Source organism: Theropithecus gelada, chromosome 1, assembly GCF_003255815.1.
Source record: "Theropithecus gelada isolate Dixy chromosome 1, Tgel_1.0, whole genome shotgun sequence".
Classification (NCBI taxonomy): Eukaryota; Metazoa; Chordata; class Mammalia; order Primates; family Cercopithecidae; genus Theropithecus; species Theropithecus gelada.
In genome coordinates this window covers 74001587-74024713 of record NC_037668.1, presented here as the reverse complement: position 1 = coordinate 74024713, position 23127 = coordinate 74001587, and the positions used below count along the sequence as shown (strand labels likewise).

Genomic DNA, 23127 nt, shown 5'->3' with positions numbered 1-23127 from the left:
GTTAGGTGCACTTAACTTATCACTCAGCATTGCAGTGCTCACCTCATGCAAGAACTACTTTGTCAAGGAGTTGAAAAGATGACTAGTGTATTCTAATCAGTTTTTCCCTCAAGATAGTCCTTTTGAACTACTTAAAAGCTTAATGATTTGGAATTATTTTACCTTTATTTATAATATCACAAGATAAATATAAATATGCTTATCTTAATGCAATTAGGAGGTTATTATGAGATAAATTTTTATTCACATTTGCCCAGTATATTCTACAATCTACATGGGAGTGTGGGGAACAACTCTCAGAGAAGGCAAAACTTTTTTTTTAAAATGTGATGCTTATTTTATTTATTTATTTATTTTTCCTTTTTTTCTTTATTTTTTTGTTTTTTATTATTATTATTATACTTTAAGTTCTAGGGTACATGTGCATAACGGGCAGGTTTGTTACATATGTATACTTGTGTCATGTTGGTGTGCTGCACCCATCAACTTGTCAGCACCCATCAACTCGTCATTTACATCAGGTATAACTCCCAATGAAAGGCGAAACATTTAGATTGAAGATTCAGTTTAGTTTGATAGAGCTACATTTGAGTGTACTCACAATTTTAGGAACAATGAATTATCTTGAAATTTATCCTTTGGATTATAAAGTCCATATGTATGGAGACTATATATATCTAATCTAGTTCATTGCTATGTTCACAGCTTCTGGAACATAGGAGGTGTTCAGTACATATTTGCCTATGTCTGTGTGGAGTGATGATAGATAGTAGGAATGTAGAAATAGGCCAGTATTGCATTCAGTTCAGACCTTATGATTGTATTCTTTTAGCAACCTCATGTAGCAACTGCCTTTATAAAAATTTCATTCTTCTTACATTTCTGTAGTTGAGAACAGCAAGATACAAGGAGGCAGCCCTCTGTAATAGATGTGAAATGGTCATTACATGTTTGTTGGTGGTAGAGCTATCTGTGAACTATCATTATCCATAAATAGCAGCTTCCTCATGCAGTCTGGTCAACTCAACTCATCTCAATATAGAGCTCCTCCAGTGAAGGGATGTAGAAAAGTCTCCATAACTCCATTTGAAGGTGATTAGAGTGTAACCCACCTGCTGATAAAATGAAGCACATTGGTTCTTGGGCTCTGTTGATCATGTACTCAAATCACTAAGGACTAGATTTGAGAAGCTTAGTGTTTGACCTTAAAGTTTCCCTAGAGGGGATCAATTACTCCTTTTGCTGGGTTTCCATTACAATTTGCTTTTTACTGCATTCTGATGAGTATTATAGTTAGGTGTTTCTGTGTGTCATTCTCTCTGGATTTGTTCTTTTGAGTGCAGGGAACACCTTATCTTTGTACCTTTTCATACTATAGTGCAGTGCTTTGTATAGCACAAGTTTACACTGTTAATCCTTGTGTTAAGTAAGTAGAAGAATTATAAGTTTTGCTAAGTTATAGTTCAAACTGTAGCTACTTTTATAATTCACATAAAATCCTTTTCAAACAAGATGGTTATTTAGCTACTTCGAAAAAAAGTGTGGATTATAGCAAATCCACCCCCATCTAGTAATTTCAGAAGTCTGATATTTATTTATTTTAAAACAGCTTTATTGATATATAATTCACATGCCAGGCAGTTTACCCACATTGTATAATTCAGTGATTTTTTTAGTATCTTCATAAAGTTGTACAACCATCATGATAGTCAATTTTGGAATATTTTCATTACCCTGAAAGAAATCCTTCATATAGCAGTCACTCCCTATTTCCCCCTTTACTCTCCAGCCCTAGCCAACCATTGATCTACTTTCCATCTCTATAGATTTGCCTATGGACATTGGGATTGTATAATATTTGGCCTTTCATGACAGGCTTCTTTCACTCAGCAAAATGTTTTCAGATTCGTCCATGTTGTAATATATCAGTACCTTATTCCTTTCTATTGCCGAATAATCTGTTGTATGGACATATACCTCATTTTATTTATCTGTTCATCTGTTGATAGATATTTGGGTTGTTTTCCATTTTTGGGCCATTATAAATAACGCTACTATGAACATTCCTGTACAAGTTCTTGTGTAGATATACGTTTCTTTTTTCTTGGGTATATGTAAGAGTGAAATTGCTGGGCAACTCTGCATTTAGCCTTTTGAGGAAGCCAGACTGTTTTCCAAGCAGCTGCATCATTTTACATTCCCACCAGCAGTCTATGAGTATTTCAGTTTCTCCACATCCTCACCAACACTTGTTATTATCTGTCTTTTTGATTATAGTCATCCTAGTGGGTGTGATGTGGTATTTCACTGTGGTTTTGATTTGCATTTCTCTGTTGGCTGATTATGTTCAGTATCTTTTCATGTGCTTATTGGCTACTTAAGTTTGTCTTTTGGAGAAATATATATTCAGATCCTTTGCCCATATTTAATTGGGTCATTTGTCTTTTATTGAATTAAAAGAGGTCTTTTATGTATTCTAGATACACGTACAAAAATATATTTACAGATACAATTACAAATATTTACAAAAATATATTTTATCAGTTCTACTTACAAAAACATTCTCCCATCCTGTAGGTTGTCTCTTCACTTTCTTGATGATGTCCTTTGGAGTACAGAAGTTTTTAATTTTGATGCAGTTGATCTATTTTTTTCTTGTTTGTTATTTTCAGTGTCATATTTAAGAAACCGTTACCTAATATAAAGTCACAAATATTTAAGCCTATTTTTTCTTGTAAGAATTTTATGGTTTTAGGTCTTGACATTTAGGTCTTTGATCCATTTTTTGTTAATTTTGGTGTGAGGCAGGAATCCAACTTCATTCTTTTTGCATGTGGATATCCACTTGTTCCAGAACAATTTGTTAAAAAGACTATTCTTTCCCTCATTGAATTACCTTGACACTCATGTTGAAAATCAGTTGACTAAGGGACTTTATTTATTTATTTTTGAGACAGAGTCTCACTCTGTCTCCCAGGCTGGAGTGCAGTGGTGCAATCTCGGCTCACTGCAACCTCTGCCTCCGGGGTTCTAGCAATTCTCCTGCTTCAGCCTCCCGAGTAGCTGGGATTACAGGTGTGCACCACCATGCCCAGCTAATATTTGTATTTTTAGTAGAGATGGGGTTTCATCATGTTGGCCAGACTGGTCTCGAACTCCTGACCTAAGTTGATCTGCCTGCCTCCGCCTCTCAAAGTGCTTGGATTACAGGTGTGAGCCACCACACCCGGCCAACTAAGGGACTTCTGTTTGGGGGAAAATATTCACATTGTTCTCCTTCCCCCCAAGATTGCTTACAATTTTTTGATTAAATTAAGAAAAAAGAAACAATCTCAAAAAAGTTACAAGTACAGTTCAAAGAACGTAATTTTTTTGAATCATTTGAGAGTAAGTTGTCAGCATGATGCCATATCATGACCATGTTTGTGTGTATTTCCCACAAACAAGAACATTTTCCTACAGAAGCACAATATAACCATCAAAATCAGAAAACTAACATTGCTGTATTACTACTATGGTCATACTCAGATCCCATTCAAGTTTTGCCCATTGTCCCAGTGTTGTCCTTAATAGCAAAAAAGATCCAGTCCAGAATTACACATTGCATTTAATTGTCAGGATTCTTTAGTCGTCTTCTTCAATCTGAAACATTTCCTCAGTCTTTCCTTGACCCTCATGACCTGTACATTGTTGAAGATTACAGGTCAGTTATTTTGTAGAATGCCCCTCAGTCATGGTTTGTCTGATGTTTCTTTATGATTAGATTCAGTTTATGCGTATTTGGCAGGGATGTCACAGAAGTGATGTTATATCCTTCCTACTGCATTGTATTGGGGCCCACAGTTTCCCCATTATTTCTAATATTAACCTTGATTCTTGATTAAGATGGTATTTGCCAGGCTTTTTCACTATTATTGTTTTTCCTTTTGCAATTAGGATTTTGTGGGACAGTATATTGAGATAGTAGTAATCTTGGTCCTCATCGATCTTTGTTTCTTTTATTTATTTATTTATATCTGCATGGACACATATATTCCTATTTTGTTTAGTGAGTTATATTTCTTTACTATTATTATTTGTATTGATAGGCCAGCTGTTCCAGATTTGGTCAGTGAGAGCCAGCCCCTTCAGGCTCACCATTTTGTTCTTTTAACATAGCCTCTCCCATTCTTTGAGCACTTCCTTCCTTTTTGGCACAAGATGATGTTCAGGCTCGTTTGGTACTTGCTCTATTCTGTCCCTGGAATCAGCCATTTCTTCAAAGAGCCCTGGTTCCTTTTAGTAGAGAATGGTATTAGAAAGCAAGGTCAAGGTGCTCAGTGTACATATTGGGGTGTTGTTGCCCCCAGGACCTCTCAGGGCAGCAGTCCCCAACCTTTTTGGCACCAGGGACCGGTTTCATTGCTGGGGTGGGGTCGGGGTAGGGGTATTGGTTTCAGGATGAAACTGTACCACCTCAGATCATCAGGCATTAGTTCGATTTCCAAAAGAACTCGATTTTCAAAAGGTTCGATTACAACCTCGATTCTCGCATGTGCAGTTCACAGTAGGGTTTGTGCTTCTATGAGAATCTAATGCTGAAGCTCAGGCAGTAATGCTCGCTCGCCTACTGCTCACTTCCTGCTGTGTGGCCCTTTTCCTGATAGGCCATGGACCAGTGCCAGTCCGCGGCCCGGGGGTTAGGGAATCTCTATCTCAGGGAACAGAGCTAGGGAATATATGTATGCTGTGTACAGACATTTACATATTTATGTTTATATACATTGAAATTCATGAGTTGATATCAGTAGCTGTAATTCCAGTCCAAAATAAGAGGCTTCATTCTATTACAGTTGAGCAAATTATTAATAACATACCCATCATTTCATAGTTACCCTTTTTTGTTTTTGGTAGTAAGAATACCTAAAATTTACTCACTTGGCAGATTACCAGTATATAATACAATATTATTAACTATAATTCTCATGTTGTACGTTGGTCACTTAGTGGCTTTTGGACTGAGTTGTTTGGAAAGGGGTTGCATGTTGGCTTTTGAGAGATGATGAAGTTGTACAGACTTAGAAGTCGGTGTTTCGTAAGAAGGAAAAAACCAAATATCTTGACATTTTCACTTTTTAGGCAATCAAAAGGATTCCTTCTGTTGCTAACATTTAACATAAAATAATACTCAATTTGATTGATAATTATTAGAATCTTAACATACCTTGGTTAGTGAGCTGCTTCAGAGGAAATTAGAAAACAAAAAATAATTTACATCTACAGAGTAATATTCATTTCTCTTCTAGCTCTTCCACCAAAGCCACCTAAGCCAATGACTTCAGCAGTTACAAATGGAATGAAGGACAGTTCTGTTTCTCTTCAGGATGCAGAATGGTACTGGGGGGATATTTCAAGGTAACTAGAATGCTACTGTAATTGAATGCAGTTTTTTAAAAAGTCATTTTTGAGAATTAGTAGGTAAAGTAAACCATTTTAAGCCAGGCATGGTGGCTTACGCCTATAATCCCAGCAACTCAGGAGGCTGAGGCTGAAGAAGCACGTGATACCAGGAGTTCAAGGCTATAAAGAGCACTGTTGCACTCTAGCCTGGGCAACAGAGTAAGACCCCCCAAATCTTTTTTTTTTTTTTTTTTGAGACGGAGTCTCGCTCTGTTGCCCAGGCTGGAGTGCAGTGGCGCGATCTCCGCTCATTGCAAGCTCGGCCGCCTCCCGGGTTCATGCCATTCTCCTGCCTCAGCCTCCCTGGAAGCTGGGACTACAGGCGCCTGCCACCACGCCCGGCTAATTTTTTTGTATTTTTAGTAGAGACGGGGTTTCACCGTGTTTGCCAGGATGGTCTTGATCTCCTGACCTCGTGATCCGCCCGTCTTGGCCTCCCAAAATGCTGGGATTACAGGCGTGAGCCACCGCTCCTGGCCCCGACCCCCCAAATCTAAAAAAAAAAAAAAAAGTATTGTAGTGCCCTACTAATTTTTATTTAAAGATTACCATTTTAGGCCAGGTGCGGTGGCTCACACCTATAATCCTAGCACTTTGGGAGGCTGAGGCGGGTGGATTGCCTGAGCTCAGGAGTTCGAGACCAGCTTGGGCAACATGGTGAAACCCTGTCTCTACTAAAATACAGAAAATTAGCCGAGCATGTTGGCATGCGCCTGTAATCCCAGCTACTTGGGAGGTTGAGGCAGGAGAACCCGGGAGGTGGAGGTTGCAGTGAGCTGAGATAGTACCACTGCACTCCAGCCTGGGCGACAGAGTGAGACACTATCTGGAAAAAAAACAGAAAAAATGCTCATGTAAAAAATTTTGTGTGGGAACATTTCATAAATGTCTTAACACTTTTCTTCCCATGAAAAAATGACAAGAAAATCTTCATTATTTATTTATTTTGAGACAGAGTCTCACTCTGTTGCCCAGGCTGGAGTGCAGTGGCATGATCTCAGCTTACTGCAACTTCCGCCTGCTGGATTCAAGCGATTCTCCTGCCTCAGCCTCCCGAGTAGCTGGGATTATAGTCATGTGTCACTATGCCCTGCTAATTTTTGTATTTTTAGTAGAGACAGGGATTCACCATGTTGGCCAGGCTGTTCTCGAACTCCTGACCTATGGTGATCCACCTGCCTTGGCCTCACAGAGTGCTGGGATTACAGGTGTCAGCCACTGTGCCTGGCTGAAAATCTTTAAATTATGAGTGTGATTATTACTTCTAATACTATATTGAGGATGGATTTCTAAATAAGTGACACTTAGACATTTAGGATAGTTATATGTGTTTTAGAATTAAAAATATTTGTGGGTACTTACATTTCTGTACCTTTCTTTCTCTAAGCCAGTGATTCCAAAGTCTTTGCATGCACAAAAATCAATTGAGGTGGAGCCCAGGAATCTGCATTTAACAGCTTCCCTGGGTGAATTTGATGCAGTCTCTTTACACACCCCAATTTGATAAACAGGACTCTAGGACAGATTTGTTTTCTGGGTAAAGTGTGGTTTTAGATAATTTTGAACCCAAAGAGGGAATTATATACATTTAATTTGAATATTGTATTTTCTTATTAAATTTTTTTCTTGTTAAACTTTGCTTTAATGGGTCTCAGATGTATTTTCTTTTTAAAGGCCTATCCATTTCTGTCAAATCAGTTTCCAGGTTGATGCTGTATTCCTCAACACACTTATCTATCCCTTTCTCTTCTCTGTTCTCTTCCTCTACCAAAATGGTATTTATTTAATTTTTTTTTACTCTTACAGTTTCAACTGTTTTAAGAGTATATTTGCACTGTTGTGCAGCCATCATCACCATCCATCTCCAGAACTTTTTTATTTTCCCTAACTGAAATTCTGTACCCATTAAACAATAACCTTCCATTCTCCCCTCCTTCAGCTCATGGCAACCACCATTCTGCTTTCTGTCTTATGAATTCAATTCTAGGTACTTTGCATAAGTGTAATCATATAATAATTGTCCTTTTGTGACTGGCTTATTTCACTTTCTTCATACATCTTCAAGGTTCATTCATGTTGTAGCATGTGTCAGAATTTCATTCCTTCTTTTTTTTTTTTTTTTTTTTTTTGAGACAGAGTCTCGCTCTGTCGCCCGGGCTGGAGTGCAGTGGTGTGATCTCAGCTCACTGCAAGCTCCGCCTCCCGGGTTTACGCCATTCTCCTGCCTCAGCCTCCTGTGTAGCTGGGACTACAGGCGCCCGCCACCACACCCGGCTAGTTTTTTGTATTTTTCAGTAGAGACGGGGTTTCACCGTGTTAGCCAGGATGGTCTTGATCTCCTGACCTCGTGATCTGCCCGCCTCGGCCTCCCAAAGTGCTGGGATTACAGGCTTGAGCCACCGCGTCCAGCCTCATTCCTTCTTAAGGCTAATATCTTATTATATGTGTATGCTATATATTGTTTTAATCCATTCTGTCCATTTAATCCAATCTGGACATTTGGATTGTTTCTAACTTATGGCTGTTGTAAATAATGCTGCAGTTAATATTGGTGCACACATATCTCAGTCCTTGCTTTCAGTTATTTTGGGTATATACCCAGTAGTGGAATGGAATTGCCAGGTCATATGGTAAGTAATTCTGTGTTTAATTTTTTGAAGAGGACTTAATACATTTCATTAAAGTTTTTTTTTTTTTTTTTTTTTTGAGATAGAGTCTCATTCAGTCTCCTAGGCTGGAGTGCAATGGTGCAATCTCAGCCCACTGCAACCTCTGCCTCCCGGGTTCAAGTGATTCTCCTGTCTCAGCCTCCCAAGTAGCTGGGACTATAGGCGCTTGCTCGGCCACCACGTCTGGCTAATTTTGTATTTTTAGTAGAGACAGGGTTTCATCATGTTGGCCAGGTTGGTCTCGAACTCATGACCTCAAGTGATCTCTCTGCTTCAGCCTCCTAAAATGCTGAGATTATAGGCGTGAGCCACTGCACCCAGCCATTTTATTTTAAAATTGATTAGAATATTTCTGTTTTAATATTGTACAATAAAACAGTCTATTATTTTTTATTTTAAGATCACATGGTTCTAATATGATTCAAGGGTCTTTTATGCCCTGCCATTTCCTTTAAGTGTTCCTTAAATTCCTATACAGAAGGAATTTGTTATCGGGACAAATTTAAACTAGGAGAAAATCCTATTGAAAGGTTATGAACTTAGTGAATTTTCCCCCTTCTGTTCAGAAACAGCTGCCACTGTTGCTTAAATATAACCTTCTAAACAGCCGCTGTTTTTTTCCTGAAACTTTACAAGTTCAGACCTGCCTAAGGAAGCCTTAGAGGCTTGATGGAAACAGTATCTGTTATACACATTTGAAATCTGGAAGAGTTTAAAAATCAAATAGCTCTTCTGTAGATTGCTTACCACCAAAAATCAAAACAGAAAGAGCATATTTAATGCAGGAAAGAACTAAATGACCTCTAAAGGGCTCCATTATTCTATAACCTACTGCCGAAGCAGCCTTAGTAGTAACATGTAAAGACAACCAGTGTTGATATTTTTTCATTTTTCTTATAATTCTGTTCTTCAGGGAGGAGGTAAATGACAAATTGCGGGATATGCCAGATGGGACCTTCTTGGTCCGAGATGCCTCAACAAAAATGCAGGGAGATTATACTTTGACTTTGCGGTAAGTACTTTTCAGTCTTTTGGCTAGTGCTCTACTGATGTTATTTTTATTCTGGGTATACAGATATTTCTGTATTTAAATCTTTATACAATTTTTCATATTTTCATTTATGTACATAATTTCCAGTCTGGCTAATTCTTTTTTCTATACATTAAGTATTTAAACATTTTGTATAAGAATGGCAACTTAAAAAAATGTAGAAAGTAAATGAAAAGGCTAAAATCCCAAAATGTAAGGGAGTAAGAAGCATACAGTTGACCTTATAAAGTACGTAGATGTCATGGGCATATGGGCATATTCTTTTTTTTTTTTTTTTGAGACGGCGTCTCGCTTTGTCTCCCAAACTGGAGTGTAGAGGCATGATCTCCGCTCACTGCAAACTCCGCCTCCTGGGTTCACGCCATTCTCCTGCTTCAGCCTCCCCAGCAGCTGGGACTACAGGCGCATGCCGCCACGCCCGGCTGATTTTTTTACATTTTTTTTTAGTAGCGACAGGGTTTCACCGTGTTAGCCAGGATGGTCTCGATCTCCTGACCTTGTGATCCGCCTGCCTGGGCCTCCCAAAGTGCTGGGATTACAGGCGTGAGCCACCGCATCCGGCCGTCACGGGCATATTCTAAGGGTAAAAATGAATCTATCATTCGAATAACCCTTTTATCTTCCTTAAGGCAGACTTTAGAAAGCAGAACTCAACATAATTTTGGTTGATGAGGATATGTTGAAGATAAAGCAGTTCCCAGCCTGTATCATGCTTTCCATATGGGCATATTAGCGTCTTTTAAGTGATGGATGTATGACTTTTTATATTTGCACATTTTTTTTTTTTTTTTGAGATGGAGTCTCGCTTTGTTGCCCAGGCTGGAGTGCGGTGGCACAATCTCGGCTCACTGCAAGCTCCGCCTCCCGGGTTCATGCCATTCTCCTGCCTTAGCCTCCTGAGTAGCTGGGACTACAGGCGTCCGCCACTACGCCTGGCTAATTTTTTGTATTTTTAGTAGAGATGGGGTTTCACTGTGTTAGCCAGGATGGTCTCGATCTCCTGACCTCATGATCCACCTGCCTCGGCCTCCCAAAGTGCTGAGATTACGGGCGTGAGCCACCGCGCCCAGCCTGTATTTGCACATATTTTTAAAAGGTTAAGAAAACTGCATAAGAAATTTCCACATTTAATTTTAATAATTAAAGTAGCCCAATTACAATAAAGCCTTATGATTTTTTAAAAAAGGAACTATTTAACAAAAAGAAAATAACAGTTAACAATAACATTTACTGACTTTCTTGTACTAAGCCCTTTACATGCATTATATCATTTATTCTTCACAACAACCTTATGAGGTAGGTATTATTACTATTCCCATTTTATAGATGAGGTAACTAAGGGTTAACATGGTTAAGGAACTTGCCTAAAGTCTCATAGTTAGAAAGTGGTAGAGGAAGAGTTTAAATCCAGATTCATCTGGCTGTTTGCTGCCTTTCCAGCCTAATATCTTTAGAAAAAATAATGCTATATTTTATGCAAATATGGCATAAATTTGGAGGCACTATTTTAGTTTCTGGTAAAGAGCTAAAGAAATTAATACCTTTGCACCTGAATTGTGCTGACTAATCAGTGTTCTACAATAATTCATTGAACACACATTTTCCTCTACTCCAGTCAGGCTTCCGTCTCCACCACTCCATGGAGACTCCTAAACCAGTGGCCACTTTTCTCTTCTTACCTTACTTGACCTCTTAGCAGCATTAGTCATAGACACTTCTTCTTAGAAGCAGTTTATTGTTTTGGCTGTTAAGACATCACACTTTCCTGATTTTCTTCCTAACTTTAAGCTATTTTGCTCAATATCTAAATGTTAAGTGTTCCAGGGCTCAGACTTGGGCCTCCTTTTCTTCTCTGTATTCATTCTCTTAAGGTGAGCTTGTCTGTCCCATCGCCTTAATATATGTGATGATTAATTTTAGGTGTCAATTTGGCTGGATTAAGGAATACCTAGAGAACTGATAAAGCATTATTTTGGATGTGTCTATGAGGATATTTCCTGAGCAGATTAGCATTTGAGTCAGTGGATTGAGTAAGGAAGATCGCCCCTCAATGTGAGTAAGCACCATCCAATTGGCTGAGGATAGAACAAAAAGAAAGAAAAAAGAATTTTACCTCTCTCTGTCTTGGAGCTAGAGCACACTCTTATTCTGTCCTTGGAAATCAGAACTCCAGCCTTTGGACTCCAGGATTTATACCAATACTCCCCACCCCCTATGGCCTTCAATCTTGGACTGAGAGTTAACACCATTGGTTTCCTGGGTTCTGAGGCTTGAGGACTTGGACTGAGCCACGCTACTGGCATCCCAGCTTGCAGATGGCCTGTAATGGGACTTCTCAGCCTCCATAATCATGTGAGCCAGTTCCCCTGATAAATCCCCTCATATTTATCTTTCTCTCTCTCCTATTGGTTCTGTCTCTCTGGAGAACTCTGATTAACACAGATTTGGTACCAGGAATGATTCTAGTTTGTTTTTTTTTGGAGACAGGTTCTTGCTCTGTCTCCCTGGCTGGAGTGCAGTAGCATGATCATGGCTCACTGCAGCCTTAACCTCCCAGGCCTAAGTGATCCTCCTACCTCAGCCTCATGAGTAGCTGGGACCAAAGGCGCATGCCACCACACCCAGCTAATTTTTGTGTTTTTTATTTTTTATAGAATCGAGTCTCCCTGTGTTGCCCAGGCTGGTCTCAAAACTCCTGGGCTCAAGCAGTCCTCCTGCCTCAACCTTCCAATGCTGGGATTACAGGTGTGAGCCACTGCGCCCAGCCTGAGGAAGATAATTTTAAGGATGAGTTTCCTTAATTAGTTTTGGGGTTCCCAGAATTGGCTCTCTAATTTGATGAGACTTAAAAATGCTAAGGACCCTACTTCTAATAAATAGTACAGAGAGCACTGATAGTCCATAGTGTGAACTGTTTATATAGAGATATGCAAAAAATCTACACTTGATACTTCTAATTTACCACCTGTAAGAGGCAAGGAACTTGGCAACCCTGTATTTGATACTGTCAAACATTTGTAGAAAACCAAGGTTTTCTAATGTTGCCAGACAAAGTGATGAAAGAAAAGGGTGAGCTCAGGGTTTTGATTTCCTGGCCCCAGCTCTGCCATAAATAGCCCAAGAACTTCTAAGTATGCCCTAAGTCAGAGTCTTCTCTTCTGTTTCCACAGGTCTGAAATTGCAAAAAATCAAACACATGCTCTCATCATGTGATTAGCTGAATTACAATCAAAGTTGAAATCTCAGCCTTGTAAGGTGTCTGCTGTTAAAATGAGAGCATTGGTTGGGAAAGAATGGAATTCTATACATTTGGATGGGGATGTGTGGGAAGACCCTGATGAGGTTGGGGACATTGAGCTCCTAAATTCTGATGAGTCTTGTTTGCCAGCAGAAATGGCCTCCCTCCCCCAGTAACAGCATCCCCCTTACACTGGCCTTTCCACCTTTGTCTGAGGGGATTGACTTTGCATTGCTTGAGGAAACTATAATGGCCTTCTTGGAGGCAACTGCTAAGCAAGAGGATGCTGAGTCTTCTCAGGACCCATGCCCACCACCCCTCTTTGCTTCTAGACCTATAGCTAGACTTGAGTCCCAGCAGCCCCTAAAGATGAGGTACAAAGTTTTATCCATGAGGAGATGTGCTATGTGCTAAAAAAGCTACTTGAGTTTTCTAATTTGTACAAGCAGAAATCTGGAAAACAGATATGGGAATAGATATTTAGGGTGTGAGATAATGATGGAAGGAACATAAACTTGAGTCAGGCTGAATTTATTGTTTTTTTTTTTTTGAGATGGAGTCTCGCTCTGTTGCCCAGGCTGGAGTGCAGTGGCGCAATCTCGGCTCACTGCAAGCTCCGCCTCCTGGGTTCCCGCCATTCTCCTGCCTCAGCCTCCCAAGTAGTTGGTACTACAGGCACCTGCCACTACGCCTGGCTAATTTTTTATATTTTTAGTAGAGACGGGGTTTCACCTGTGTTAGCCAGGATGCTGTTGATCTCCTGACCTTGTGATCCACCTGCCTCGGCCTCCCAAAGTGTTGGGATTACAGGCATGAGCCACCGCGCCTGGCTGAATTTATTGTTATTGGCCCACCAAACACATTCTGCATTTAATGTTGCAGCTCAGGGAGTTAGAAAAGGCAACAGTTGGCCAGGCATGGTGGCTCACGCCTATAATTCCAGCACTTTGGGAGACCAAAGTGGGCAGATCACGAGGTCAGGAGTTCAAGACCAGCCTGGGCAAAATGCGGTGAAACCCTGTCTGTACTAAAAATACTGGAAAAAAAAAATTAGCTGAATGTGGTGGCATGTGCCTGTAGTCCCAGCTACTTGGGAGGCTGAGGCAGAGGAATCACTTGAACCCAGGAGGTGGCGGTTGCAGTGAGCCAAGATCACGCCACTGCACTCTGGCCTGGGTGACAGAGTGAGACTCTGTCTCAAAAAAAAGAAAAGGCAACAGTTTATTTGGTTAGTTGGCTGAAACATGGATGAAAAGATGGCCTACTGTGAGCCAGCTGGAGGTGTCTGATCTACCTTGGTTAACACAGAGGAAGAGATTCAAAGGCTTAGGGAGGAGACTGGGTTGCTAGAGTGGATTTGTCATTTAAAATCTACTTATTCACACTGGGTGGGTCCAGACCACATGCTTTTCAGCAGTACTCTGAGAAACAGATTTGTGAGGAGAACCCCATCATCCCTAAATGCCATGATTGCCCTTCTCTGTAGGCCGGACCTTAAAATGGGAACTGCAGTCGGTCAACGGAAAAATTTAAATGCAGTGGGAATAACTGGATCCCAGGGTAGCAGAGGCCAAGTGAAGGGACTCAGTTGACAAGGCAAGGTGGACATGGTTATCATAATGGACAGCAGAAGCAAAGCAACAGTCAGAATACTCTGACTCATGTAGACCTATGGCATTGACTAATTCGCTGTGTGGGCAGCTCACTGTCTATTTTCTTCTCCCTTCTCACCTAGTCTGTCTTGGCCTACTACAATTTAAATTCCCTGAGGTTGGGGATTTTGTTTTATCATTGCTATATCTCCAGTGTCTAGATTAGTGCCTGATAATGGGTAAGCATTAGAGAATGGATGTCTAATAAGTGTGTGTATGTGTGTGTATTTATATATATATATATATACACACACATGTATATATATATATATATATTTATATTTGTATTTTTTAGACAGGGTCTCTCTCTGTCATCCAGGCTAGAGTACAGTGATGTGATCATAGCTCACTGAAGGCTTGAACTCCTGAGCTCAAGTGATCCTCCTGCCTCAGCCTCCTGAGTAGCTAAGACTACAGGGGTGTGCCACCATGCCTGGCAGCTAATTTTGTGAAAATTTCTTTGTAGAGATGAGGTCACACTATGTTGCCCAGGCTGGTCTCACACTATGGGTCTCAAGTGATCCTCCCACCTTGGCCTCCCCAGTCCTGAGATTAGAGGTATGAGCCACCATGCCCAGCCTATAAATACTTATTTAATAGAAGAATATGCTGCTTATTTTTCTGGAAAATGGTTTTAATCCCACACTAAGTTGTGGAATTTCATTCCTTTTAAGGTTGAATAATAGTCTGCTATATGTATATACTACATTTTGTTTATCCATTCATCACTTGATAGCATTAGCAAGAATGTTTGAAAGTTTTCATGTATCTATCACAAGGTCTGACATACAGTAGGTGTTTGATAGGTGTTGTGTAAATGTTTGAATGAAAGAATTAGAGAAAGACAAAGTTTCACACAGGAAATAACAGTTGAGCTAGGCCTTGATAGATTTTTGGAAGGCAGAAGAGTGATGATCTTAAGTCAATTTAATAAATACTTACAACTGAGTGCTAATTACTCTGCAGGGTATTTAACAATGAGTTAAAACTTTTGTCTCAGGGAATATAAAATCTAGTGAGGACAAAGGGAATGAGAAAATGGCTTTGAGTGAAAGTTTAATAGCAGGAGAGCTTCACACAATATGCTTTGGAGGCTGAAAGGAAGAAAAGAGATATCTTTGTTAAAAGAATGTAGAAAACTGACCTTCATGGAAGAGATCATATTTGCAGAATATCTTGAAGAAGGGGATAGGTTTGGACATGGAGAGAGTGGGAGGGGAGTAGCAGGAATAGATAACAATAGGAGCAAATATACGGAGGTGAGATTTTATAGCTGCTTTCTGTGAGATGTAGTCCTATTTGGCTAAAAGATAAAGTTTGTAAAGAAGAAGTGGCAGGGGATAGGAGGTTGGAAAGGGGTCATGTTTAAGAGGGCCTTGAATTCCAGAACTTGGGAGTTTGTATTTAATGTTGTAGGTAGGTGGGGAGAACCACTGCATTTTTTCGGCAGGGAAATTGTGATCCGGCTATATATATATATATTCTTTTTGAGACAGAGTCTTGCTCTGTTGCCCAGGCTGGAGTGTAATGGTGCGATCTCGGCTCATTGCAACCTCTGCCTCCCAGGTTCAAGCAATTCTCCTGCCTCAGCCTCCTGAGTAGCTGGGATTACAGTTGTGTGCCACCACCCCCAGCTAATTTTTGTATTTTTGGTAGAGGCAGGGTTTCACCATGTTGGCCAGGCTGGTCTTGAACTCCTGACCTCAGGTGATCCACCCACCTCTGCCTCCCGAAGTGCTGGGATTACGGGCATGAGCCACCGCGGGGATAAATGTTGACTTCTAGCTGCTCCAGAACTGCAAGGTAGAAATGTATCTAGGATATAGCTAGAAATGTAGTTTAATGCTTAGGAAAGAGTATAGGGCCAGAGAAAGAGTCAAGCTACCATATGCATAGAGTAAATGGGATTTTTTATGGAAAAAATATATAAAATTTAAAAAGGTGGAGGCTGAAGGCAAAATTTTTTTTTAGGGAATAACTGGGGTCAGGGAGGAGACAGGAAGAGTGGTTTGAGAGGTTGAAAGAAAATAATAATTTCATCAAAGTTATGGAAGGATGAAATAAAGAAAGCAGAGGGTGAGGGAGAAGGAAGACCTGGGATAAAGGAAGGGGACAGAGTCTGAATTTGTTCAGTCATTGGTGACTCTCAAGTGAGAGGAATGAGAGTGAAACCAGAATGCAGAGAGTAGTAGGTAATGAGGAAATAGAGATTTTTCAGTTCAATAACTCTTATTTTTTAAATTGGTAAATAGTATTTGTTGTAGAAAATCTGGATACTTAACAAATATTTAAGAATCTGCTATCTGCCAGACATTGGACTAGGTGCTGAGATGCAAGGAGGACTAGCATGATAAAGACATGACCTTCAATTCCTTCGTTCCTTCTCTCATCTCTGCTTAGAGTCCATAGTACATTATTATTAAAATTACCCATGTGAATACATTCTTAAACTTGCCCCTCTTCCTCCAGTGTAGTCACGAGACTAAATTCCAACACGTGAATTCAATTCTCTACCTAGTCCTTGCTTATACTTGAGCTGCTGAATGTGGAGAAAGGGATGTGACCACATGGACTGGTCTCACATTAATTATGACCACTAACCTTAAGTGACCTTTAAAACTGCCCAGCTTAACTTCTGCATTTCCACAATGCATTCATCCTGCTTCCCCGTCACTTTCCTAAATGACAATTTCACATGTTCTTTTTTTTTCTCTTTTAAAGGACAACTGTTCTTCCCACTTTTAACTAAAGAACTTGCTTTTAATATCACTGATAATGTGGACACAGTCAGACGAGAACTCCTTCATGCTCCTGTTGCCACAGCTGTCAACATATTTACACATTAATGTGAATAGTCTGCCGCTTTTCTGTTCCAGTGGATGACTGTTTGTGTCCTTGTCCAGGGTCTGCTTCTCTGTTTGTGGACTGGATCCCATCCCATCCCTCTAATCTACTCAAGGACATCACTCTAGGAACTATCTTGTCCTCTTTTTTGGATCAACAATTTTTGTCTCTCTGTTGAGTCTTCCCCATCAGCATATAAATATACTCTATTATCTCCCATTTAAGAATAGTAAATAATTGACCCTATATCTCTTTCTAGCTACTTCTCTATTTCTCTGCCCTTATTTACAGCAGTATTCCTCGAGACACTTGCCTATGGGCATGTCTTCTTTATCTTCTTTCATTTTCTTGAATCCATTCCAGTCAGGGTTCTATCCTTACCATTTCACTGAAACCATTTAGTCAGTTCATTTAGTGATACCTGCTTTGCCAAACCTAATTATCATTGGACTTGGTTGATAATTTTCTCTTTGTTGAAATGCTTTTGTACGTGTTGGTTTTTAGGATATCACACTCTTAGTTCTCCTCTTACTTCATTAATTGCTCCTTTTTGGTTTCCTTTGCTGGTTCTTCCTTCCATGTCTCTGACCACTAAACATTGGCATACCCCAGTTCTTAGTCCTTGGACATCTTCTTCTGTCCAGCTATACTCACCTTCAAATAACATCTATCGGCTGGCAACTCCTGAATTTCTGTTTTTAGCCCAGACCTTTCTCCTGAACTTTAGATTCTTTAAGTAGGCTGCTGGATCATCTGCTTTTGAATGTTTAGTAGGCATCTCAAACTTAAAGTGTCTAAAACCAAACTTTTTCCACCTTTAAACATATTCTTTCTTTCTTTTTTTTTTTTTTTTTTTTTGAGATGACGTCTTACTCTGTAACCTTGGCTGGAGTGCAGTGGCATGATCTCAGCTCACTGCAACCTCTGCCTCCTGGGTTCAAGTGATTCTTCTGCCTCAGGCTCCTGAATAGCTGGAATTCCAGGTGCCCTCTACCACGCCAGGCTAATTTTTGTATTTTAGTAGAGACGGGGTTTCACTGTGTTGGTCAGGCTGGTCTCGAACTCTCGACCTCAAGTGATCTGCCCGCCTCGGCCTCCCAAAGTGCTGAGATTACAGGTGTGAGCCACTGTGCCTGGTCTAAACCCATTCTTTTTAAATAGCTTTCTTCATGTCAATAAATGACAATTCCATTCTTCTGATTGCTTATGATATAAACCTTGAAATCATCTTTATCTTGTCTCTCTGTCATATTCGTATCCAAGCCATCAGCAAATCCTGTCAGCTCTCTCTTCAAAATATATTAAGAATCTCACTATTTCTCATGACCTCTACTGCTGCTACCCTCATCCAAGACACCATCATGCCTTGCCTAGATTATTATAAAAGTTTCACAAGTGATATTTCCATTTATACCGCTGCCCCCTTTGAACAGTCTTTTCTCAACCCAGCAGCTAGAGTGAGCCTTTTAAACCGCAAGATAGATTACATGATTCTACTGAAAACCCTTTTGTGCCTCCCATCTCACTCAGTAAAAGCTCAAGCCCTTACAGTAATCTACAGACTGTTATTACATAATCTAAGCTCCTTTTACATCTCTTACCTAGTCTCCTATTACTCTCCGTCTTGCTCCTTCAGGCCCAGCATCACTGGCCTCCTTGCTGTTCCTTGAACATGCCAAGCATGCCCTTACCGCACCTCTCTCTAGGACACTTCCCATACATGTCTGCTGTACTAGCTCCCTCACTTCACTTAGAACTCTGTTTAAATATCAGCTGAACACAGAGATTTTCCTTGAGCAATACAAACAATCCTCCACCACAAGAACTCCTTTCCCTTTACTCTACTTTGTTTTTTTTTCCCCAATAGACTTATTACCATTTGGTATATTTAGTTGTTTATTTTTGTGTTCTATCTTGAGAAATTTGTTATCTTCCTTAATAAACTGAAAGACAGAGATACGTTCCTTGTGCTGTTAAACTGGAAGCTCCACGAGAGCATGGACTGTATCTGACTTGTTTATCATGTATCTGTAGCGCGTTATGTAATTCCTGGCACATAGATATTCAGCACATCATTTTAAATGAATGAATGCCTTTTAACTTTAACAGAGAGGCCAGCTTGCAGTTATTGTATGTGTGAGTGTACACATTTGTAGTAACTGTATATGATTAGATGGTCCTTCTCATGTACATTTAATAGAAATTATTTATCATCCATCTAAAAACTGACCTAAACATTGTTTTAATCAGCTTATAGGGTCAATCTTATTGCGTTCGACCTTTTACAAATCCCAGTGCCTCATTTATTATAAAAATGGCATGGCATAAAGAGAGTTAGGGGCATAAATCTGCATGCTGCTGTAAGAAGAGTTGAATGGGAATGGTACAGCCTTTTGCTATGAATCAGCCTGCTGTGCTTTTAGATTATGCCTTATGGGACTTGCAAAACATTGCTATTTTAAACTTTAGTTATAAATTATCTTTTAAGGGACCATTTAGATATGACTTAGTAAACAAAGGTGTCCTGAACTGTCCAAGCATGAAATTACATTCATCTAATATACATAGCTCTTCAAAAGCTATACTTTGTAAAACAGTTGAATGACTTGAATCATTTACATGTTGTGATGGCCTAAATAGTCATTTCTGAGAATTATAAGCAAGTGTAAAAGACAAAATAGTATAAGGTTCTAGATTAATTATGCAGCTATAAATCATAGATTAAGGAGCTCAATTATGTTTGTGCGTTAACAACAAAACCTTGAGTGTGTTGGTGATTGTGTGACAAATATTTATCATTCCTTTCATATAGAGATGGATTCTGCTCCCCCCACAGAGACATACAACCACATATCTTTGGGTCCTTAGGAGATTTTTTCCATTCTTCCTGACTAAAAATATTGATAGAATTTAAATTTGAAAATTCATTCAGAATATAAACAAAAATAGAATTTATTTCTGTTTTATTTTTCTTAAGTGATTTTTTTTGCTACATTTGTTCATACTGAATTCTGTGTAGATATGTTGACCTTTAATAACCAAGGTATTTTATGGACAAAACAATGCAAAAGTAATTATATATATATATATATGTTCACATACACAATAACATGTCTTTTCACTCCTTTCAGCCACATTAACGTAGTAAAACTTGTTTATTATGTGACACCAAGCTTTCACACCTCCATATGAAAACAGTAGTTCAGTTGAATTTGGGGGAAAAAAATCCACAGTTGTTGTCTTGTTGTTCACAGGAAGGGAGGCAATAATAAGTTAATAAAGATCTATCACCGGGATGGTAAATATGGCTTTTCTGATCCTCTGACATTTAATTCTGTGGTGGAACTCATTAACCACTATCACCATGAATCTCTTGCTCAGTACAATCCCAAGCTTGATGTGAAGCTGATGTACCCAGTGTCCAGATACCAACAGGTAAGATTATGGAAGTCCTTGCTAGCTATTGAGTAAGTCATTATTTAACAACCTTATTTGATTTTTTTTTTACCAGTGTTACCAGTTTTAAAAAACTAGCCATTTTATTATTTATTTATTTATTTACTTTGAGACAGAGTCTCTGTTGCCCAGGCTGGAGTGCAGTGGCATGAATATGGCTCACTGCAGTCTTGACCTTCTGGGCTCAAGTGGTCCTCCTGCCTCAGCCTCCCAGTAGCTGGGATCACAGGTGCATACCACAACTTCAGGGTCTTGCCATGTTGCCCAGGCTAGTCTTGAACTGGGCTCAAGCAGTCTTCTCACTTTGGCCACTGAAAGTGTTGGGATTATAGGCATGAGTCATTGTGCCTAGTGCCTACTTAAGATTTTAAATATTTTTGGAACTTATTTTGTGGCTACCTTTCTATAATATCTTATTGCATGTACTTGTTACCTTTATATAAAAATACTTATGTTTATGTTTCCCACTTATACTTCATTTCTTAATTTTTAAAGTATTAATCATTTTGATGTGATATAAGGGCTGATCTTAATATTATCAAAGGATTTGGTACATTTGTGTGCTTGATATTAATACAGTGACTTAAACTTGTACAGTTGAAATACAGTTTAAAAATAATATACAGTTGAGGTGATATTTTCCTTTAAAAAATAGATATGGAAAAAGTCACATGTCAGAATTGTTAACATTCTTTATTTTTTTCTTTACCTGTATAGGATCAGTTGGTAAAAGAAGATAATATTGATGCAGTAGGTAAAAAACTGCAAGAATACCACTCTCAGTATCAAGAGAAGAGTAAAGAGTATGATAGGCTCTATGAAGAATATACGAGAACATCCCAGGTTGCTATATTTATGTTGTTTTGACTAGTATGTGTGCAATGTTTTAGTTACTTCAAATTTTCTATCATTTACTTGATGATCTTTAGCTGTTTTAATGTCTTAAAGGCTTAAACAGCCTTTTTGAAACTTGGATGATACAAATTCCCCTCCCTTCTTAATTGGTTAAGGATATAATTTGTATCAGTTAATATTAACTGGTCACAAGTGACAAAAAAAATAACAAAGGCTTCAGATAGAAATTTAGTTTTCTTTCATGTGTATATAGGAACTACAGGGGTGTTAGGGTAACTCCACTGTCCTCAGAACTTACAGGCATTTTCTGTCTTGATGCTTGGCTATCTGTGGAAGAGGGCTTACTCTAATATTGGCGGTCACAACCATATTCTAGTAAACAGGAAGGAAGAATAGGAAGGAGAAAGGAAGGTTCTCTATCTTTAAGACAACTTCCTAGAAGGAGCACACTCTGCTTTCACTTTTATCCCACTGGCTAGAACTAAGTCGCATGGTCATACCTAGCTACAGGTCACAGCTAGCTGTAGGGGAGGCTGAGAAATCTAGTTTTTATTTGGTCAGGTGTGCTCAACTAACGTGGGGATTTACTGAGGAAGAAGGAGCTGATGGATGGAAATTGTGGGCTTACTAGTAGACCTAACTACACAGTTTCCTGTGTAGTTTTCTCTTTTCCTAGGAAAGTAGGAAATTTTGAAACCCTGTCTCTACTAAAAAATACAAAAAATTAGCCGGGCGTGGTGCCGGGCGCCTGTAGTCCCAGCTACTCGGGAGGCTGAGGCAGGAGAATGGAGTGAACCCGAGAGGCGGAGCTTGCAGCGAGCTGAGATCTGGCCACTGCACTCCAGCCTGGGTGACAGAGCAAGACTCCGTCTCAAAAAAAAAAAACAAAAAAAACTTTCTTTTCTAAAATAAGCAGTTAAAGCAATACATTTTCCTCTAAGCACTGCATATATGCATCTCACAAATTTTGTCATACTCTGTCTTCCCTGTTATTCAGTTTTTAATATTTTCTCTTTTTTTGTGATTTCTTCTTTCGCCCCTTGTGTTTTTAATTTTTAAATATTTGGGACTTTCAAATATATTATTTATTTCTAATTTAAATTAATTTTGTTGTTAGTAAATATGTTCATTAAAGTTATATTCTTTTGACATTTATTGACCTAGATTTTATTTTATTATTGATGTTTTTATGAGACAGAATCTTGCCCTGTCCCCCAGGCTGGAGTGAAGTGGCACCATCTCAGCTCACTGCAACCTCCGCCTCCCGGGTTCAAGCAATTCTCCTGCCTCAGCCTCCCGAATAGCTGTGATTACAGGTGTCCGCCACCATGCCTGGCAAATTTTTGTATTTTTAGTAGAGACAGGTTTTCACCATGTTGGCCAGGCTGGTATCAAACTCCTGACCTCAGGTGATTTGCTCATCTCAGCCTCCCAAAGTGCTGGGATTACAGGCGTGAGCCACTGTGCCCGGCCAGCTCTTTTTTTATTTTTATTTTTTATTTTACTTACTTATTTTTTAAGTAGAGAGGGGTTTTGCCATGTTGGTCAGGCTGGTCTTGAACCCCTGACCTCAAGTGATCGACCTGACTCAGCCTCCCACAGTGCTGGGATTACAGGCATGAGCCACCATGCCCAGCCACAAACAAAGCCATAAACAACTCTTTAAGAAGCTTATCTGTGATTTGAAGAGAATTTTGGAATAAGAGTGCTTTTTTTTCAAAGTGTTGTTACCAGAACTTGCTTATATGCTGCTAAGAAGGAATCATTAGACTGGGAGAGTTAATAATGTAAAGGGGGCTAGCTGATACGATAGAGTGAAGGACCCAGAAAGGAAAGGGAGCTGAGACCTAGAGCACATGTAAATAAAGGGAGAGGAAGGGAGAGAAGAGGTGAACAGGTAGGTTTATAGTTTTGGTGGCAGAT

At 39.5% G+C, this 23127-nt stretch overlaps 1 protein-coding gene across 10 annotated transcripts in view; it reads left to right on the top strand.

Moving 5' to 3' along the window:
- PIK3R3 (phosphoinositide-3-kinase regulatory subunit 3) overlaps nt 1–23127 on the top strand; it is a 138124-nt gene that overhangs the window by 90421 nt on the left and 24576 nt on the right. For 8 of the 10 annotated variants that reach the window (XM_025371160.1, XM_025371151.1, XM_025371142.1 and 5 more), the window contains 4 exons: nt 5286–5394; nt 9022–9120; nt 20148–20328; nt 21067–21192. In XM_025371160.1, coding sequence (XP_025226945.1) covers nt 5312–5394; nt 9022–9120; nt 20148–20328; nt 21067–21192 — 489 coding nt within the window. In that variant the 5' untranslated portion in view covers nt 5286–5311. The remainder of the gene's footprint in view (nt 1–5285; nt 5395–9021; nt 9121–20147; nt 20329–21066; nt 21193–23127) is intronic. The other 2 variants (XM_025371200.1, XM_025371211.1) reach the window with 2 other exon arrangements.